The 18,352-nt window shown below is 38.7% G+C and overlaps 2 protein-coding genes across 4 annotated transcripts; both read left to right on the forward strand.

The window, feature by feature from the left end:
* Positions 1 to 2,967: 2,967 nt before the first annotated feature.
* LOC128897177 (parvalbumin beta-like) lies at positions 2,968 to 5,158 on the forward strand. Its single transcript, XM_054161317.1, has 4 exons — positions 2,968 to 3,046; positions 3,697 to 3,829; positions 4,563 to 4,672; positions 5,133 to 5,158. The coding sequence occupies exons 1-4, from the start codon at positions 2,986 to 2,988 to the stop codon at positions 5,156 to 5,158; spliced, it is 330 nt and encodes a 109-aa protein (XP_054017292.1). The 5' UTR covers positions 2,968 to 2,985.
* Positions 5,159 to 11,998: 6,840 nt separating this feature from the next.
* LOC104299255 (parvalbumin, thymic CPV3) lies at positions 11,999 to 15,444 on the forward strand. Of its 3 annotated transcripts, none has more exons than XM_009899409.2 (5): positions 11,999 to 12,065; positions 12,737 to 12,804; positions 13,159 to 13,291; positions 13,713 to 13,822; positions 15,256 to 15,444. In XM_009899409.2, the coding sequence occupies exons 2-5, from the start codon at positions 12,744 to 12,746 to the stop codon at positions 15,279 to 15,281; spliced, it is 330 nt and encodes a 109-aa protein (XP_009897711.1). In that variant the 5' UTR covers positions 11,999 to 12,065; positions 12,737 to 12,743; the 3' UTR covers positions 15,282 to 15,444. The 3 variants fall into 3 exon arrangements, with proteins under 3 accessions (XP_009897711.1, XP_054017293.1, XP_054017294.1); XM_054161318.1 differs by having other exon boundaries at positions 12,013 to 12,122; XM_054161319.1 differs by lacking the exon at positions 11,999 to 12,065 and having other exon boundaries at positions 13,194 to 13,291.
* The last annotated feature ends 2,908 nt before the right edge of the window (positions 15,445 to 18,352 follow it).

Consider the following 18,352-nt stretch of genomic DNA (forward strand, 5'->3'; position numbering starts at 1 on the left):
AAAATACTGTCACAGGCACCTGACAAAGGGATGAGGCTTGCTATAGACTGATAAAGACCAGCTTGCTGTCTCTTGGACTTTAACCAGTGCCTCTGGGCCCAGGATCTTACCCTGGTTTTGGGTGGATCTGTGGGCTCAACCCTCCAACTAACTAGAACTGGCCCCTCTGCACCTTTGGCCTTGGATATAACTGGAGTCCTGCTACACAGACATTTTGAGTTCATACCCATACAGCATGTGGCCTGGCAGTCAGATCCTCTACTCTTAGACTGAGATGCCACCTAAGAACACTTCCACGGGTTGAGTCTTCAATCCCAATTTGGTGAATGTATACTTCAGGTACCCTGGAGTGAGAGGTTTCCCCTTTGTAAGTGAGTGCATGTACACTTTGGGTCATATTAGTGGAAAGAATATTGCATAACACTCAATGCTAAAGCTGAATTGCTGGTGTAGGAGTATATCCCCATGTGCCCTCTGAAACTGTAATTTGATTGTGTTGGAAGGAGTGCTGAGTAGTCTTGCTTACAATAAATCCCCATTTTTGGGTGGCAGTTGTTCTCTGTTTTGGGGATGCTTCCACGACACTCCCCAATAGGTTGAACATTTTAGCCAGCATAAATATAAACACAGTAAAGCCTGATGGGTTTTGGACAGACAACATAAGCTGTTCTTTCAAATCACTACTAAAGGAAAGTCCTCTGGAATTATGCAAGACTTTTCAGTTTAGTGTGCATATACTCCAGTCTTTTGAGTGATTTGATAGACCTGACATTTTTTCTCATAAATATCTGTTCCTTCCTCTTTCTTTACCTTAGCACCCACCTGTCAACCTGTTCTTGTCCTCATTTCCTTGTTTTTGTGGTATTCTCATCCCCAGTAGTCCCAGAGAGATTTCATGGCTGGACTTGACTAACTTTGGTGCCATCTAGAGGCAAGCTCTCGTTTGCCTTAAAAACTCAAAACACTTTAATCGATAAATGCCTGTAAGCAAAATGTGGTCTTCTAACAAGGATTGTTTCTTGAATGTTCAGTAATTCTGACACAGTTATCAGAGTCTTTCTGACACGAGGCCATACTCTCAATTATTTTCTAGGGATCTGAAACAAAGGCAAGATTCCCAAGAGCAAAGTGTAGCTCATTTAGTTCATATATTCACCAGTTCAGGACAAAATGCCTTCAAAAATAACTTGATCTTCTATAGCCCAGAAAGCTCTGCTTTCACAGTGTTCAATTTACTGCACAGCATGGGTTTAGAATAATGTAGTTAATGCTTCTCCTAAGCGTTCTTCACTTGAAGAAATAAACAAGAGAAGCTAAGATGTACAAGACAAGGTTTGTCTGTGGCTTCCTGGCTATCATTTCTGAAGGAAAAGACAGCAGCTTTATGTTACACTGAGCAAGTGTTAGGCTTTCTTTTAAATGTAATGCTGTTTCTCAAGTATTATTTAAATCTACACTGACAGTCCCTGCATGTTTCTGTATGTATGGCTGTCAAATGCTCTCCCAATGGCATTTTACACCATTGGCTAATTTCACCCATTCTTGAGGCTGCTAATATTCAATGGATTTCACAAGACAGCCAAGTGGAGGAGTGCAGCTTGAGCTTGGTTACTGTTTGAATTCATACAGGAGTTTATTTTGTCAGTACAGAAATAAAGAACCAAGTATCACAGATGTCACTGCTCAGCTTCACTCCTTACTACCATTAATTAATGCATACTCGTCTGTGCTGCTGAACCACTGACAACCTTCAATCTATAAGTGGATACACTTATTATGATAATTTAAAATGTTCACCATGCAATTAATACAGAACAAATGTCTTCAATATTAGACTAAAATAGATATTTCAGTAACTGGGTAACCCAAGTTTATATACCAGTTTATCAAAAAGACTTTGAGCTGATTTCAAAGGAGGAGTTTTATCTGTGAGGTCAGACACATCTATTATAAACATATATCAGTATTAGCATTATTTGAAGACTGTTAGCCTAACTGCAGGATTAATATTTCAGGGGTAATTCCTATCAGGACTGGGCCCTTAAAAGTCAAAGTCTGCCATGAAAAATGTCCATTTGTTGCTATGATTAAGCAATAAAAGGTAATGTGTTATTTTTTTCGTTCACAGATCAAAAACCATTCACTAGACTAAAAACTGAGAGAAAGTTGAGAGGATCTGCTTTGCATGGCACTAGAGCTCATATATTGACTAAACTACCATGCATATTCCTTTGGGATATAAATATCAATCTGATTAGCTAGCAGGTCTTGTCAGCCACAGTAACTTATCCCCTAGGGTATTTGAGTCATCACATGGCTCTAGGACTTCTGTAAAAGGTTGAGAGGACTTTACTAAGGTCTATATAAGTCATTATCTCTGCCATGTGAAGAAGAATTCAGTCAAGAGGACTCTGCAGACCTTTCACCTTACATTTCTTGGCTTGGGGAAAACTAAGTGGCAAGGTGAGTTCAATCTTTCCTCTGGAGCTTTTGAAGACATCCTGATAATCGACACAAACACAGCATGGAAATAACCACAGAACCCAAATGCTGTGCAGTTCTACAAATATGTTTGGGTTTGTCCTCAACTTGTGCACCTGAAGACTTAACTAGGCATAACAGCAAGCCAGATGCACTACATGTGTGTGAACTAATGGACAGAACAGTTAGTTCATTGGAGGTGTTCAGGAGGAGACTTGATGGGGTGCTTGGTGCCATGGGTTAGTTGTTTAGGTGGGCTAGATTGGTTGATGAGTTGGATGCGATGATCTTGAAGGTCTCTTCCAACCTGGTCTATTCTATTCTATTCTATTCTATTCTATTCTATTCCTGCAGGGCCACTACCCTGGTTTGCCCTAATACCTAGATTGCAACTGCCCCACTTATCAAACTTGGTTGTCCTCTTGGGGCAGCAGCAAAGGCTGACAGAGCAAGATCATTATGAACCATCCTCAGTATTATTTTCTATTTCACAGTAGCTTTGACATGGCTCTTTCTGGCATCCTGACGGAGGCTGAAGTTGCTGCCGGCCTACAGAGCTGCCAAGGTAACATTCATGTTTTAAATGTAGCTTTTTGTTTATCTATCAAATTCTTTTGTCCTGACTACCCCAACATTCCAATTCCAACGGAAACAAAAAAAGGCTGAATGGATGAACTAGGCAGCACAATGTTGATTCCCTCTCCAGGATACATGGTAAGATGTTCTTGTTACGTTTGTTTTACAATTCCAGCTTTAATTGCTTTACCAAAAAGAAAGGGGAAAAAAAGAATGCAAAGTAAAGGAACAAATGCAAGATCTCTGCCAGACAAGGCACAAACACCCATTATCACTTCCACATTGTACCAAATTTAAGTATGATAAATTCCAGAGGCTGAAATCCTGGGTCTTATCCTCAAACTCCATTAATTTGTTTCAGTGAAGCATCTATTTACAAGTATCTGTTCTTGCATGATGAACACCACAGTCAATATTTATCTTCCTAGATCTGAGAGATCACTGATGAAAAAATCCCATTAAGCTGAAATAAGTTCCCAAAAATACAAGCTTCTTGATTAGGGTTTGCATTAACCTTCACCATACTACAGAATAGTTTGCAGCTTTTTGACCAAATAGCTTTTTTGGGGGGTTTTTTTTGGGGGGGTGGGGTGGTCCAGATCTTGACCTACTTTTCTTCATCTCTTCTGCATATTTCAGCTGCTGACTCATTCGATTACAAAACCTTTTTCATCAAAGTGGGTCTCAACTCCAAGTCCAAAGACCAGCTCGCTAAAGTGTTTGAAATTCTTGACCAAGACAAGAGTGGCTTTATTGAGGAAGAAGAACTGAAGTAAGTAAATAAAAAAGTGAGTTACCCACAGGCTTGTGTTTTACTGTTTGAACATGCAGGATAAGATCAGAATTCCTCCATTTCCAGCTCTCTCTTTGGATGAGAGACAATTGTGTGTGTGTGTGTGCACATGTGCATGCCTATGCTTGTGCTGAAGGAGCTGCAAGACATATAATGAAGGGAATATTGGATCACAACAAGAGAACACTCTGATAGCACTTGTTTCATCTAGGGGTAACTGACAGACTGTGAAGACAGAAATAGAACTTCTGCTAGAGTTTGCTTTTTATTATTGCAAGATTTTTTTACTAGACTGAATTCAAAGGGCTGCTTTGCTCTCATCTTTCCTTCTGTCACACGAATTTTATCTTCCAGATCATATTCATCTGACTTTGAAGTAAAAAAGTAAGGTTAGAAAAATTCTTGCCATGCTTAAGTCTACATGTTGGGAGAAAAGAAAGATGATAAAAGAGGAGGGAAGACAAATCCTGCCACTATGGAGTCAGTTTTAATTTTGCCTTTTTAATCCAATGAGACCAAAATAGCATCAAGGAATTTTTAATGTTGTGATGTAACATCCTCTTACTTTCTTACTCTTATTCTTACACAAAGAGCTTTTGAAATAGTCTCAAGAATCGCATCAAGCTCAGAATTTTGCAGCTATTACCAGTAACAAACTCTGAATGCTTTCAGTACTGAGTGTCTCACTCCTTTGTCTTCTCACCTTTAACAGATATTTCCTGCAGAATTTCTCAGCCAGTGCCAGAGTTTTGACTGACACTGAGACCAAGGCATTCCTGGAAGCAGGTGATAGTGATGGAGATGGTAAAATTGGAGTGGAAGGTAAGACTGCTTTTATTAAACAGAGGAATAGCTGCCTTTGAGACTCCAGGCAGGTGCCCTGCTTCATACACTGCATATTACGGATCTGATTCTGAGGTGCTCAGATCTGCTTTGTATTATAGAGAGGCTCTAACAAAGGAGACAGACTATATTCTGCCCTCAGCTATAGGTGGTCAGTCCTTTTATTTCTCTACAGAGATTTTTTTTCAGGACTGGAATCTAAATTGACATATTTATAAAACCTCAGTATATCATTTCACTGCTTTTTACTATTGAACCGTGGTACAATGTGGCAAATGCAACAATTCCTTTGCATCCATACAGTGTGCTAGATTTAAGGAACGATAATCAGAGGAAGTATCATTAGTTTCCCATTTTAACTCTAAAAATGAATTACTTTTTTTGACTGTGCACTTACAAAATGTGGTCCCATTTTATTATCCTCTTATTTCTTTTTCAGAGTTTCAGGCTCTGGTCAAATCTTAACAAGCTGTCAAGATAAAGACGAAGATATCTGTGCCATAGACAGCTTACTATTCACTTACTCATTTTGTACCCTGCAAGGTCAATTGCTGTCAATTCATTTCCTATTGCTGGAAAACATTTGAAGTAGTGCAGTAATACTTCACTCATGTTCCCCAGTGTTTTAAGCAGAAGGTCTATATCACTGGGAGACTGAATTGGAACCCACTCTGCTCATCTGAATTTTGGGCATTTAAGTCACTAATAAAAATATTAAGGGAAAATTCAAAGCATGTCTCTGGGCCATTTATTTTCAATATTTGCATAAACAGAGAGCACCTGTGTAAAAAACCAGGATTAATAAAATGTGCAGGGGTAAAACCTGTTTATGGTAACTGGTAGCAGTGGTATTTAATCAAAAGTTGTATTTAATGTTCCATACGTTTTGATGCAGCTGATTATGTTTCAGACACTAATGAATTGGCTGGACCTAGCACTAATAAGATCCAGTGTATCCAAGATGAATCTGGATTACTACTAACACATTCAAAACTCTCCAAGGGCTCACGCAGCTTCCTGCCCACCTGATGGCACTAGCGTTCCACTTACACGAAGTTAAACTCTTCTAGCTGCTGGAGCTAATTCAAGTCAGAACACTTCTAGTAACCCACCCATCTGTCCACTTCTGCTGACGACTCAGTTTTGCCACATTAAATAATCTCTGCACACAGAATGCTAACATTTTGTTTTCCAAAGGAGGGGACCCTATGCCTCAAATCTTGGGAACAGGATGGAGGTCTCAGAAAATGTCTGTGATGCTTGTTTGCAGCAGGGGAATAAATACTTTTGTTGGATTCACCTCACACACTGGATGCCCTTTAGTGCCATCCATCAGGCATTAAATATCCAGCACACCAGCTGTTGCATACCATGGCACAGAGACAGAAAGGAGCAAGACATGGGTCTACCTGCACAAGGGTAGGAGTCAGGAGCCAAGATTTCCCCTGTCAGTGTGAGACTTGAGAGTCAGAACAGAGATTTGGTACCCTTTAATCAACATCATTTATGCTAAAATGAGTTCTTGCAAGGTAAATGTCTGGAGCATTAATTGTTAGCACAACTGCAGGTTGTTTTGCATGGATGTCCTATTTGCCAAAAATATCTTTCCATTGACTCTGTTGAATAAATGAGGCCCTAATATTGAAGAATTTTTCTCAACAATGATAAACTAATTATTCATCAAACAATTTCACCTTTACGAATTTGATGTCATTTCAGGAGAGCAACAACCACAATTCTGAGGCATTTGTACCTGCAGTCTGACTGCAGGGCTGAAAGCTCTCATGACTGCCATAAAATGCAGTATATCTTGGCTGATACTATGTTTTGTATCACCATGTAATATGGGTCACGTGAAGATCCTCAAGCATCATACCAATATTAATGGATAATGAGAGAGAAAGGCACAGACAGCTCAGATAACTTTTGAGTTAGCAGGCAGCTCCTTTATTTAACCACACTTACTTCCACACCGATTAGCCTGCTAGGTCTACAAATCTAAGACAATTTCACCACTTACCATTCCATTAAGAATGGTAAAAAATTAATGACAAGGTAAGTCTGGTATCAGCTTCAGTGATCACTCCAGAAAGTTAAGAGCCTGTGACTACAGACGCTTTTAGACCTTTCCTTCATTCAGTATTGCCATTAAACATATTGGTGCAGAAAATGCTGTTTTCTGTTGTAAGAACACACTCTCCTCCTTTTCCTCTCTCTCACTCACACAGGCTGTCAGGTATTGTGAAAATTCTGTGATTGCTTGTAATGTGCATTAAGAAAGCTCTTAAAATTGTGCCTCTAAGGGCCACAGCTGGAAAGGCTGCTGCATGACCATAATCATATGTTCCCACACAGCTCCCTTAAAGTGAAAAATAACTCTTCTGGAATCATAAATCTAGAGGTCTGAAATCATGGCATTATTCTGCAAATTATTCTATCCAACCCTCTCCACCAGAGTCCCTAATTTTGTGGCTGCCTTTCATTAACAGAATTTTGTCACATGCTTTATGTATGTTTTAAGCACTTCTCTGAATCTAGACATCTGCTCCTCCTTCACTTAGAAGGCCATTTCTGTTTAAATAAGTGAGTTTTGATGTTTACTTATAAGGTTAAGTCTAAATATAGGGTATTTATACTTTGCTGAGGTTTATACATCCTCCTACTGCTGAAATGAATGGCAGAAATCCCACTGACATCAATGAGACAGGCAGCAAATACAGAAATAGTTGGAACCACTTCAGTGCTAAGTGCTTTATTTTACCATGGCTTCTTACCCAGTGAAATACAGCCATGTGCAAAAAGCCTTTGGTAACTGTGTAGCATCACTGTACATATCTTTTACATCCCACAAAAGGCAGTGCCCATTTCACAGCCTCCAATCTTGGGGTGCAGTTATTCCTCAAACACACAGAAAACCTGAACGATTTGACTTTCAAAGAACACTCCATCTGACACTGCCTCTAATGCTGAGACCCGACAGAAACACCTTAAGACAATTGCATTTAGGGTCAGAGAGAGAAAATCGTGTTACTGAGCACTTTCAGGTGCATTTAAAGACAAACACACAGCATACCAACTGCTAGTAGACGTCTTCCAGGACAGCTTTTTAAGTGGACAACAATGTTCTGATCAGACCAATCTCTATAAATTACTTACACTATGTATCAGTTATGTTAGTCTATTCTGCTATCATTTTCAAATAGAGATCAATCTCATTAACACAGAATGGTAAGGACATCATTTAAATGGGGGGAAGCACAAAAGATGTTTCTCCTAATGTGAGAGACATACCTGTCTTCCTTTAGTTCCAGACCCACAGTGCTGCAGGATGTATCTTGAACTTTTGATTCTGCAGCTCAGTGCTCTAGGTAGCATCCTCCACTTTCTGCATGGAAAGAAAGCTTTGTCACAGAGGCTTTCAAGGCCTGGATTTCATCCTTCATTGCAATAATGCAAAATGTCTAAAAGTAAACCATGTTCTTAAACTTCTCGGTTAACTATGGTAAAAGACTGTGGTCCCAGCAGCCATTCAGCTTGGATTCTGTAATTATTTCTATATGGTTGAAGAATGTTCCTTAAGAGGCAACTTGCAGTGGCAGGATATAATTCATTTTGTTGTAAAGACCCTTTTCAGTGGTATAGCTATATTCACACTAAGATTCCCTGCTATCACCACTGAGACATCAACATTAACGATCAACCACAGAGTTAGTAAGTATCTATTTCGATAGTTGGACTGGATGACCTTTAGAGATCCCTTCCAAGCCAAACCATTCTATGATTCTATATTTTAGTTACTTCCAAACTCATTACAAAGACAGAATCTGTTATCCAGGATCATGACACAATTGTTCTGGCCCTCATGCAACCGAGGGCTGAATGAGGCAGTTGTGTGGGTTTCCAAACAGCTGCTACAGCATCTCTTTATTGTAGCTGGTCTCAGGTTAACACCTCTCCTCTGATCGCACCTGAGACAGCTGCTGATGTTTCTTCTGCATCTGCTTAAAGACATGTCTTTAGCTGATTGCCACTGCTAATTAACTCTGTACTGCAGAACAAACAGACCACAAAGAATGAAAGGCTAGTCCACAACCTGTCGATGATTTAGCAGAACACAACCTTCCTCTGCTTATTAGAGAAGTGAACAGTACTTATTTGGAAACAGTTGCTTCATATGGTTAGATTCCTAGAAAGAATCAATTATCAATGTGAATGTTCTGCATTTCTCAGAACTACACCTGGAGGTCTAAAACAGAACAAAACAAAACAAAAAAACCCCAACCAACCAATGAAAAAAAGTATTTAACATTCCTGTATATACTGCACATAAAGACATCTTGGAGAAAAACCTGAGAAGTTATACAAGTACTTATATCTTTAGATGAACAACCCAATAACAATTCCAGGCATCCCCAGTAGAGCCAAAAAAAACCCCAAACCAAATAAACAAACAAACAAAAATGGGTTTTTTTATTGGTATTTCATAGGAATAAGAGCTAAACATTCCTGGAAGCTGTGCAATAATACTCAGATTCTGTACCAGATTTTGCACTGTTATTAGCTGCCCATTATCTAGCAGCTGTTGTTTTGGTTGAATTATTAGGTATTTTCTTTATAGCATTACATTTCTTGTGTAACATCTTTTAGAAGATTTATTTTATAGATCTCAGTTTTTGAACCCCTACAGTGATTACAATCACCCAAGCTAAAGCATACCCTAGAAGTAATGAAAACAGGCAGATAATTTAGCTGTAAAAATAGATTCTTTAATTTAAGCATTCCTTTATATCATATACACATCCCTGATTATGTCATTCTAATTGTAGTGGAGAGAAACCTGTACTTCAGATGAAGTGTCATTAATAAATAAATAAAAACCCAGTAACCCTAGATTCCCACCTGTATCAATATACAGTGACATCAACTAGATTCTGAAATTCAGCTCTTTTAGGCTTTTGTCAACCATCCTTCTGCCAAGATTAGCATCACTTTTGTTGTCAGGGTTGAATTTCAAACATTTAAAGATCCCTTTGTAAGCAGTAATAGTGAACTTATTGCAGCAGTTATCTCACTTTTATTTGAGATGATATTTTGATACAATATTAATTCTGGCTCTTTTACTACTGTTGAATACATTTAAAAACAGTTCAGCATCCTGTGCACCGTGGCAGAGTGCATGAGGTAACCAGATGCCATTCTTTGAGCATTGATTGCTAATATTTTAACATAATCCCTGAATTAGTTGCAGACATATTTTGAGCTTGATTATTATAGGTTCATCTTTTTCTCGTTGTGTTCCTCTATTTCCATTTCCTCATTCTCATTAGTTTTAATAATTACTGTTGTATGACAAGTCAAAAATCTGAACAAAACAAGCAGCTCAATGAGCAGTGTGCAGTGCAAGCAGAAATAAAGGAAGCCTACTGTAAACATCTTATGGCATGATCAGAGAGGTTAAAAAAAAAAAACCAAACTAGAAACACCTTGGCAGTAAAAACATCAAGTTCAACTTGAGATGATCATAAAGGACAAAAATTCACAACAGAGTGCAAGAAGGATGAACATTATTTCAAAATGATCCTGCAGAAAGCACAGCATGCTCTTCACTCCCACAGCCACTGTCTGGTGGATCAAAATATCACACAAATCTCAGACAGAAATCAACATGTACATACAGTACTGAACTAAGAAGAAAAAACAACCCTGAAACACCGAAAGACCTGAGATCACACCTTCACTTCTACACATCAGCATAGCTCAAGTTGTTTTAGTCAGACAACACTAATTTACAACAGCCCATGGTGCTTAGGCATAATAGAAAATGTTTTTTTCCAGATGACTAAACAGTTTTCCTACTGAAAGAAACAGAAGGGAGCATACTTTCACTACTAGACATCTGATACTGGGGATTAAAAGCAAGTCTGATTATTTGTGATTTATGTCACTTTCTTTTGCATACAAACGAAACAGCATAATAGGCTGAAGTGTCACTAAATGATGTCTGTGTTTTTGTGCTACTTAAACCTTGCTTTCTCTACCCCAGTTCAGACAAAGGTGCTATGGAACAACTGCTATGCTTGATACTTTTCTCACTGTCATTAAACCAATCAGCAGTAAACCCACTGTAGTCCATTAACTTACACCAAGGCTTAGACACATTACTACTGTACTCCACTCCACAGCATCATTTGTAACTTTTGCTACTATAAAACATGGTACTTGTTCAGCATGCCATGCTATTGCCACCCATTAAAAACTCAAACAATGAGGAGAACATTACTTTTAATACCATAATAGACTGTTCCACAATAAACTCCAAAATACATGCATGCTTTACTTGTTTCCATGCTGCAATTTCATCTACACAGATCCTTAAAGGGAAAAAAAAATGTGTCTGAGAAGGAAAACTTTGTTATCTGTTGTTCCCAATTTCCTTAAGTTTTTTTCTTCCCAAAATCAATGCTCTTGAAATATATAATAAAGTCCCACCTTTTATAGCTTATTTTAAGTTCTTATTAAGGAAACTGACTGTAAGAGTGTGTTGTAGAGTGTGTTGTAAATCTGTCTCTACACTAACAAACTCTGATTCGTACAATTTCAAGTCTATTACAGATTTAATGTGATTTAGAGTTTTCAGAGCAGATTATTAAGTAGGCCATCTGATTGTCCATAATCTTCCAAGAAATGCAGACAAAATTAGTTTACTCAGATTCACCCACTGTCAGAGTTTTGCTGTCACTCAAGGCATTGGCTTCTGTTCTACTCCTGATAAGGGATAGAACAGTAATTTAGAAAATGGTCAGGAAATATGAAATGAAGCTTACTGTAGAAAGATCACCCCAAATTATAGCATGCCTGCCTCGATCCTAGTGACAAGCTGTCTTTGTCAGAATGACACATTGTCACCTCTGATCTTTCATCTCCACCTTCCGTTATACATTCCAAAGGATCAACAGACTCGGGGAAACCAACTAGTTTCTTTTGACCAGGATTTGTCTGCTGGAGTCATCTTCCAGTGAGCAACTTAAAAGATGCAACTGAAAACCTTTAACATACTTGGGGATTGAAAAGCTGCATTTTGATGGCAGAGTTGTACTTAAATTAAGCACAAGTGGATTTATTAAAAAACCCTGTTCTTCTTGTCTATATTATCTTAGGATATAAATAGAAAGAAAAGTTTAATTAGTTAAGGAAGAAATTTGAGCTAGGTCTCAAATCAAACATCTGATCCATGAAACAGTAACCTAAGTAGTGGTTATTGTCACCTTTTGAATCCTTTATAAGCCAGAGTGGCAAGCCAGAGCCAACATTACTATTTTGCCTGCTGTCTCCTCAGCTATTTTTCCTTTATCTAGCTCAGAAAACTATAAAGGTGAGCAGCTGACTTGAGATTAATTAAATGAATTTACTGTGCAGAGCTGCACCCATAGTAAGTACAATAACCATTGTTCTAAGGTTTTTTTAATTGCTGGAATTACATGTGGATGGACCTTCTATAGATAAGTATCAGCTTTCTTTTTATTCTTCAGAACTGTCGGGGGAGAAAACAGCAGCAAACCTTCTTGACCTTTTTTCCACTGCATATACTGTTATTTGTATTGCCAGAGGCCATGCATTCCAGTAAGACTAATTATTAGATTAACAGTAACATAGAGTTATTAGATTAAGATTTTACATAGAGTTATTAGATTAACAGTTTACATAGAGTTATTAGATTAAGAGTTACATAAAGTTTTAAAATGTGCTGTACTTAAATACTATGCAGGTAAATGATTTAAAAAAATGATCATGAACTCACAATATGATTTATGTAATCTGTCTCACTAAGAACTATTATTTCAGCACTGCTGATTTTAAGGAAGTGATGTACTAAATCTTCTAATTAGTTCAGGAATAGCAGTGATGTTGGTTTGATCAATTAGGTTCATCTACCCTCAGAAGTCTTTGTTACCATATAGCGTGCTTCAGAACACTGCAAAATCAATCTGTTGTAAGATGCATTTGCATTTCACAAATCTCTTTGCAATATGCTATTTTGCACAGGTATAAAATGAGCCTTACAGACATTCTAAGCCCTTCTGATATTGCTGCTGCTCTGAGGGACTGCCAAGGTGAGAAAACAATTAAAACTCTCAAAATTGTTTTGTGTAACACGTGGCAACTTTAACTCCCTTCCAAAGGAATACTGAACAAGCACATACTGTGAACAGATTTCTGTAATCTCTTTACTTAGCTGTCACAGTACATTTGTTCATGACTGGTTTATACTGTCAGTTTGTAACTTATCCCCATATGATTATCTTTTTGTATGTTTAGGAGGGTACACACGGTGCAGTATCTCTGACAGGCTTTATCTATCATTCATGTTTAGAACAATTAAAATGTAACAAAGCAACGTCCTCAGACCATTTAGCAACAGTGAAAGCAGTGGTCTGGGGTTAATTTATTTATTAATTTATTTTCAGCTCCAGATTCCTTTAGTCCCAAAAAATTCTTTCAGATCAGTGGGATGTCTAAAAAGAGTAGCAGCCAGATCAAGGAGATCTTCCGGATTCTCGACAATGATCAGAGTGGCTTTATTGAGGAAGATGAGCTCAAGTAAGGACTTTGTTAACTATTTAGAGGCTGTCCAAACACCAGCATTTTTTTTCCTTTCCAGTACTGTTCTGTAAATGTGAGCACAAGTTATGCTAAACACTAATAAAAGCTTTCAGCAGACAGTGAAAGGTGCATTTAAGCAGATAATCCCTACAGAGAAAAACACATTTAGTAAATGCCTGCCTTTAATGCTTAGTATGGAACAAATAACTCCCTGGGGCTGGATTTCAGTAGTGGACAGAACCAGTTGGATCGGGGCTGAACTTAAAAAGCAGAAATGTGTGTGACTAAGATTTAGCATGTCAAATGAAGCAGTGTTTCGAGGACTTGGCCATTGTGGTAATTATTTGTTTGTGGATAGCTATCAGCATAAAAGAAAAATGATCTGTGAAAATCATAATCACAGTTGTTTTCTTCCTAGGTATTTCCTTCAGAGGTTTGAGTGTGGAGCCAGAGTGTTAACCACCTCAGAAACCAAGACCTTCCTGGCAGCTGCAGATCATGATGGGGATGGTAAAATTGGGGCTGAAGGTATAAACTTATTTATATTTATATAAAGAATAAGACTCCTCATCACTCCTTGTGATGATGTGTGATTCTCTTTTATGTTGATGGTACATTAATGCCTACTCAGCAATTTTACTGACACCCTTGCAGTGACAATCTACTTATGGGCAGGAACAGTCCCTGATCTTACAGGTTCCTTCCTGCAATTCCTTCTGCACATGAAAGTCAATAACCCCACCTAGGCTGCCCTAAGGGACTTTCTCAATGCCATTCACTCACAGATTTCCAGTTATTTTGAAAGGAACTGCCCCTTATTTCTCCTTCCACAGATGTAAGCACTAGCATCACTTGTAACAAACAACTGTAAAATCAAGGACAAAAGAATCGGCTCTCCACAGGAGAATGAATAGCACATACAGTGGCTCTCAACAGCAGTCATGTCTCAACAGAAATTCTGCCAGTCAGTGAAATCATTCATCCTGTGCAAGAGCTAACATTATAGTTCAATATTTGCTTTGCACAATAAACAGAACAGAATGATCAAGTGCCACTACCCCCACAGGAGATCCCACAACAGGCTCTGCGCTATTTGTCTTCAGTGGCAGGTTAGGGACCAGACAGGAAGAAGCAGCTGCTTTAGGAAGCAGCATATTGCACTCACCCCGTGGAAATGTCGTTGTGATTTAATAGCTGCTCAGCGCAGAAACCTCCCGATCTCATCATTCCATACTTCTGTGTCCCATTTTGAACGGGCAGCACACACACAAAAGGCTGCAGCCAATGGCAACTTGTCCCATGAGAGAAGCAAGCTGCCTAGATGAGCATGAAAGGGGCTTAGGGAATAGCACGCAGGGAATGTGCTGGTGTGCAGATTCCCCAGCTCACTGTGCTAGGAGGACAGAACTCTTCTGGCTTTTTTTTCTTTGGAAGGAATTAAAGCCAGTTCCTTAGGAAATGTGCCAGAATAAACACACATGATTTATGAAGCAATCTCTATACTAATATAGTTGTTCAGAGACAGGATGGATCAGATACTCTGAACTCACAGGAGCCAAACATTTACCAGATCTTCCAAATGACAGTATCTTGTTGTACAACACAGTGCTTCACTAACACACCACGTGGAACTGCATAATGGTTTTGGCTTTTGTGCAATCCACACTACTACAAACAGCTAATAGGACATATGGAGTCAATTTTAATTCTGTAAGTTCTTAACTGCTCACTTGAATTTCATCTTAGCCATTCCATTATTTTTATCTAAGATGAGTATTACCCAGAGAGAAGGATCCAAACGCCCTGAACATTCTCCTATTCCTTCTAAATGTCAGTGAATCATTGTCTTTCTGCCTGTAGTTTAAAGGGGGGAAGTTTAGACAACATTTCTAATAAACCACACATCTTTTGCTTCTAATCCTTCAATGTTTCTGCCATAAATATTTTCTTCTCTTGCACAGAATTCCAAGAACTGGTGCAGTCTTAGAGGTTCAAAAGGACCAAGCAAGACAGAAGTGGGATGAATCTGCATGAGACACTCCAAAACCTTGAAATTATCTTGACAGTGTCTGCTATTTGTTCATTGCCTTAGCAACATAATGAAACAGTGATTGGTGATTTTTTTTTCCATTGTGTGGACCATTTACTATGTTCTATTTTAGCAGACACTTCCCTTAAAAATATCCAATAAAAATGATTCAGATACTGTAGCTTGTGTCTGGTTTTCTGACTCCTAAACTGCAACTGTTAATCCCTTCAAGATCTTGATCTTATCAGGCCTTCATATATGAACAGCTTTTGAAAGCAGTGTGAGTTTCATTTACAAAAGGCTGTCTGGCTTAAGCTTGAAGTTCTTAAAACACTCAGGTCTTAGTCAAAGCTCAGATGTGGTTGTGAAGTAGGTGAGGATAAAATCCCTCAGTGACCACCAAGTGAAAAGCAGTCATGTAATTTTGCTGAAGTGGTTTCTGCACGAGATTGCTCCAGTTTCCAACTGCTCTTTTTAAATTAGCCAGTTACAAGAAGAAGAACATAAACCCCACGTGCTTTGGTGCAGAAAGAATTAAAAGGAAAGCCTATGTGGACTTGAGGTTTCCAATAGCTGTGAGGCCTTAAAAAGCAGAGGGGAAACAACAACGAAAGTATCTTCTTGGTAGTATTTCTACTTTTCTCAATAGGGAGGACTAAGTGGTGGAAGAATTTGTAGAAATGCATGTTGAGAACGATCTAATGTACTCTACCTGGTACTTCTAGGCTGTATCTGTCGTATTAGAAATGTCCTTCACAAAAGCACCCACATCTGGGGGTGCTGAAGAAATGTCTTTTTGTGAACAAACAATTCAGTCATTAGAAAAGAGAGTCTGGTGGTCTGCTGGAGTATTTCTATATCTACTTGTTTTCTCAACATTAACAAGTGCTGTATCCTGCAGTTCACACACAGGCAGCTTGTAGGAAGTCACTCAAACGCAAGAGAAGCCTTTTCAGCAAAGGTTCAGTCACTGCAGTTTCAATGTATTTATTCCTGGGCTGCAAATGACTACACTCCAGATTAACTGGTATTTTGTTTTTCTTTTCAAAAGTCTCCATGTACACTGGTAACTGCAGAAACCCACCAAAATGGGAGCTGAATTGTTTATGAGATAATCACTTACTGCTAGGGAAGAAGCCTAAAGAATCTGAATGCACTTGTGAGAAGGGCTATCTGCCTTCCAGAGCAACAAAGTCATAGAACCCAGACAGCTAATGCTTTGATAACCTTGGTGCTTTTCTCTCTCCCAGCCTGTATTTTTCAAATCTAATAAAACAGCAATTGAAAATTTCCTGTTGGCCTCAAACATATTTATTATCAAATCAAAAGCAGTTAAATACATAAAAATCCTCCATTACTCAGTGTGAAGAAGAGTTAACGGAGTGCCATTCACCCTAATGTCTGCTGCACCAAAGCAAATTCTAGAGCGATTCACTCCTGAATACTCATCTCTGTGTCTTCTCTGCAACTATCTGCTCTTCTGGGAGCCAAGTGCTGGAGAGCCAGACAAGAAATATCTACTGCCTTTTACATTAATCCACAATGCCTCACACTTGGTGATTGAAAACAGAATTTTTGTCCCATTTCAAAATGTTTTCAAGCAGCTTAATCTGGCATCCAAGTTGCTCATAAACTGGTACACTCAGCACATGTGAGAATTTAATATTGTCATCATTTTTCCCCCTACTATTGTGCAGAAATAATACAAACTGACTAGGAAAACAAAACACACACACACACACACACACACACACACACCATTGTCTTATTGTAATATTTCTTAACATTTTAAAATATGCTCACCTGGAGCAAATCCCTAGAGTATCTGTGACTTAAACAGAACTACTCAGATTTACACATGCTGAGCATCTGCCCCATGGAGATTCTGATTGTGTAAGATGGATGTCATAGGATATTCACAAGAAAGAAAGTGTGTTCTTGGCAATGAAAATAGTCTGATGACAGAAGAGTCGTGCAGTAGTTCATATGTAAATAACAAACAAATAGCTCTCCATTTCACTGACAATTAAGTGTCCTGACCTTGACACCAGGCAGGCAAATGCATGTAAAATACAGAGCTTTCCAGCTGCTCTTGCACACTGAACTCTAGCTCCCATCAAAGCTTCAGCCTTTGCAGTACGGACCCAGGCAAAGTACAAATTCTGCTGTTCTCCACTAAGATGCAACACATTGCTGGAGCAGGTCACTGGAGAGAGGTGGACAGAAGATTTGTGCAGTGCCCTGTCCCACAACAAATCTGAATGGCTGAAAGTAGAACTTTGTTCATTTCCCAGGAAGCATATACCACAGCTGTCTGCTCTGTGTAAAAAGCTCCTCTAAAACACCTGACCTACAAAAGGTACTAAGGCCCAGTCAAGAGTCAAGGGACAAAAAGACTAGGGCAGCACTTCTTGGCCTGACACAGATGCTTTTAATTAGTTTGTATGTAAAGGCTTCAGAAAACTCTTGTTCAAAACGTGTCTCAATTGTTTGTTTATAGAATATTACTATGTACAAGTTGTGCACTAAAGCACCAAGCAGAAAAAAATACAACCCATTTACTCTACTTGACATATTCTGAGCTCTCTCCAACAGCCAAAGTATTGCAGTTAAAGGAATCTTTCCATCTTTTTCCTTCAGGATAAAAGTACCTTTAAAAACCCTAACAGTTAGGGTTACTCCAGCAGACTGTTGTTCTCTATGGGAGAAGTCTGAAATGAAGGAAAACCTGTTGGCTTTCAGGATTTCTGAAGTGAAAGAAACCAAATTTTAAAGTTCAAACAACTTATCCATTCCCTGGAATCCTTGAAATGCCAGCTCAAAGTTTTGAACGGACTCATAAAGCATGTGACAGTGATAATCAAACTGGATTTATTGACTGGCAAAGATACCTGTCTGCTCCATGGCCTAAACCAAAATGCCATTGACAGGCTTCCTTCTGGAAACACATTACACAGAATTCCAGTGTCAAGTAAGCACTTGTATTCGAGAAAACTCCTGGGTAGGGCTTTATTGACCTACAAGGAAGG

This window comes from Dryobates pubescens, chromosome 4, assembly GCF_014839835.1.
Source record: "Dryobates pubescens isolate bDryPub1 chromosome 4, bDryPub1.pri, whole genome shotgun sequence".
NCBI lineage: Eukaryota > Metazoa > Chordata > Aves > Piciformes > Picidae > Dryobates > Dryobates pubescens.